Source organism: Arachis stenosperma, chromosome 1, assembly GCF_014773155.1.
Source record: "Arachis stenosperma cultivar V10309 chromosome 1, arast.V10309.gnm1.PFL2, whole genome shotgun sequence".
Classification (NCBI taxonomy): Eukaryota; Viridiplantae; Streptophyta; class Magnoliopsida; order Fabales; family Fabaceae; genus Arachis; species Arachis stenosperma.
In genome coordinates this window covers 94,194,335-94,197,605 of record NC_080377.1, presented here as the reverse complement: position 1 = coordinate 94,197,605, position 3,271 = coordinate 94,194,335, and the positions used below count along the sequence as shown (strand labels likewise).

General features: G+C 32.3%; 1 protein-coding gene across 1 annotated transcript; it reads right to left on the bottom strand.

Annotated features, from left to right (window-relative positions):
• Positions 1-227: 227 nt before the first annotated feature.
• LOC130982235 (uncharacterized) lies at positions 228-2,580 on the bottom strand. Its single transcript, XM_057906141.1, has 4 exons — positions 2,202-2,580; positions 713-1,150; positions 532-579; positions 228-425 (listed from the first exon to the last, which is right to left on the bottom strand). Exons 1-4 carry the CDS (start codon positions 2,578-2,580, stop codon positions 373-375), a joined length of 918 nt encoding a protein of 305 aa, XP_057762124.1. The 3' UTR covers positions 228-372.
• Positions 2,581-3,271: the final 691 nt, after the last annotated feature.

Below are 3,271 nucleotides of genomic sequence, written 5' to 3'. Positions count from 1 at the left end.
TTTGTTACATCAATAAAGACGAGAATTAGTGCTCTGTCGGAGGATCAAAACTCTCGCCTTGTGGAGGGAAATATAGTCCCTTTCTGGCTTTCTGCTTAGAACGCAATTTGGAAATCATGGATTATGATGAGGAGTGCAAGTATGCAACTAATCTGCTCGAATAATTCATTACTCTGGTAAACATGAGATGTTAAGTATTACTAATATAAAGCAAAACACTCTTTCTCAGTCTCTCTCATTACATTGTATTTGTATCATTGTATGGACATACATGTTCTTGAACAAAAGTTGGCATTTACAATAAGGAATGGAATATATCAGTCATTATCATATAATGATAGTCTCGCGTGCTTAATTACCATGCTTTTCAAATTAAATCTGGTTTATTGTTATCCATAGCAGCATGTACGTCAACAATCCTGCCACTGCCAAAGAAATTAAAGTTACGCACAACAAAATTACACCTCCGATCATCGTCAAATGGATTGGTAATTAAAATGGAGAAGAAAAAGAATATCCAATTATAATTACCTGCCGACACTTTCATCGCCATAGGCCTTGTTCCCGATGACAAGCCAACTATATGAAAAAAAATTATAGTAAGAAACAACATTCGCTAATGTTGATAATCAAGTACATAAACAAAAGATCGATATACAAACAAAATGAACCGACTAAGCAAACTCAAAGCACGATTAATTAAGTCACAAACCTGAATCGCAATTGGAGGATGAATTAACTTTCCCACACATACAAACCTGCCTAATCGCATCCTCACCGTAGCCACAGGTCCCACCCGTAGCCTCACAGGCCCCACAGAACTCATCATTCCCTTGCAGCGAATACGTCACTCTGATCCCATAGGACCACTCGCTAGGCCCATCAACCCTCAATGGTGCCACACTATAAGCACTGCTGTACCCTTCACACTCCAGCTTTGTCAAATTGATCCCCTTGATTGTCTCGTACGGCACTGCACAGCACTCCGGTGGGCCTGACCCAAAGAACTCCTCTCGGGCCCACTTATTGTGGCCCAAACTATCCCACGCCGGGCACCCGTAATACTCTTCGCAGCTCATCCCTGAAACGTTTCGGCATGGCAAGTGCTTTCCCGGGAAACCTTGGAACAATGGTGATCGGGGAGAACAACCTTGTTTTGCACAAAATAAATACATTACATATTTACACTACTATAACTATAAGTAAATAAATAAAGGAATGTTATATGTGTGTACAGCTTTGAAAAAATAAAAAATATATTTTTATATTATAAAAATAATATAAATATCATTTCTCAAATAAATATATCAATTTTATGGAAAGAAAGTTCGTATAAAAAGTAGTAATAGAGAGACAATAATTTATCTTATTTAATTTATCATTTATAATTTTATGTATGTAACATTTATAATAATTGTTACATTTAATATTATGTATTTGTTTATTTTAGTGATAATTAATAAATATAAATAAAAAAAATAAAAAAGCAAATTATGACTATCTTTAATTTGGCCCCAAGACTTTAGCCCAAACATTTTCGTTTAAGGGGTATGAAATAATAGTAATTAATGCAGATATGCATATGGTAGTATAGGATAACGAGAGAAATATTTTGATGTGGTATTTTGATTATTATCTTATATATTCACTTTATTATAAATATATTTTGAACTGAAAATTAAAGTAGTATTTATTGTAAACAAAAATAAATGTACAGATCAATAATAAATGTACAAAAATAAACGTCTACTAGGTATGATTAAAAATAACGAGTAAATCAATTTTTAAAAATTTTAAAAATAAATATTTTAATTTTATAAAATAATATATAGATCAATTTTTAAGATTTTATTTTGACAGATAAATTAGTTCTTAATCTATTTTTTAGTAAAATAATTACCCAAATCAATCCCTAAAAATTTTAAAAATAGACATTTTATTAATCCTAAAAAAATTAATATATAAATCAATAATTAACGTTTTTATTTTTGCTATACATTTTTTTTGTTAAAAATAAACAAGTTAAATAATAATACATTAAAATCTAAATTAAAACATTTTTTAATACAAATATATTTTTTAAAATAAAACCTCTTTTTTTTATTATACTAAATACGAAAATATCGATTAGAATAAAAAGTTTTAATAAAAAAATAAATCTTTGTACGTCTTATGTATAACTAATAAGTAATAACCGGTACCAATGAGCATGAAGACGTTGTCTGGTGCAGGGTTCATGTAAGGTGCGCGCCATGGTTCGAGGGCGAAGCCATTTCCCTTGTTGCCAAGGACAATGGTGTCACAGGTTGAGATGTGTGGGTCGTGAAGAGTGAGAGCCTGGTAAGCGTAGTCGATGTTGAGGACCTTGTAGGAGCCGGATGATATATGGAGCATGAGAACGTCGTTGATGCAGAAGAGAAGGTCCCGGAAACCCGGGTGGCCACAACCGTGTTGGAGAGCGAACGGGTAGTCTATGGTTATGTTTCCGCAGTATGAACGGCACGAGTTTGCGTTATTCAGAGGGGTCAAACACGCTGAGAAGATAATAAGTAGATAGACGGTATGGAACAATTTGGACATGGTTTTTGGCTAGACAAGGCTAAGCTAGCAAGCACTTGTTTTAGGGAGTGATAGACGACTGAAGTAGCTGTAGTAGGACAATGATACTTTGCTTGGTTATATTGCTTCTTTGTTATTGGAATATAGGAGTTTATTCATGATTAAGGGGGTTGCTTTATTCACATAATCACATGCTGAGGAATCTAGTTGAATTGTGTATGGGTTTTTCCTTCGCTTTTTGTTGGCGCCGGAATTATTACTTTTTTATTTTCCCTCTTTCTTCTCTTTTATTGATTAGATATGATACATGCATATTGAATTATTGACACAGTCATGGAATATGGCATAACAAATAGAAATTTTAAATTTTTATAAAGCATATATATACAGGTGAATTTTACCATCTCCTTCTAAAATATCATGTAAGTTATTAAAATATCCTATAAATTATTATTTATTATGTATCACAATTTAATTGATTATCATCTTAACCATAATTGAATTATTTTATAATTTATTATTTGAAATGGTAATGATATAATTTCTTAAAATATCACAACCCCACTCCCATTAATTGAAGTACCTTTTCACTCTTCTATCTACTTAATATACTAAAATTGGGTTTTCCCCAACTAATAAGGGTGACGTGTCGATCTCTCGTGAGTCCATTTTCCCTCCAAAATGAATGAAATTTTTCATCTATTCTAAATTA

Bases quoted from the DNA above. Each gene is read 5' to 3' on its own strand.
- LOC130982235 (XM_057906141.1), bottom strand. From the start codon at position 2,580: ATGTCCAAATTGTTCCATACCGTCTATCTACTTATTATCTTCTCAGCG. The intron at 1,151-2,201 runs GTACCGGTTATT...GTGCAAAACAAG, and splicing joins CAACGTCTTCATGCTCATTG to GTTGTTCTCCCCGATCACCA. The intron at 580-712 runs GTTTGTGACTTA...TTTTTCATATAG, and splicing joins ATCCTCCAATTGCGATTCAG to TTGGCTTGTCATCGGGAACA.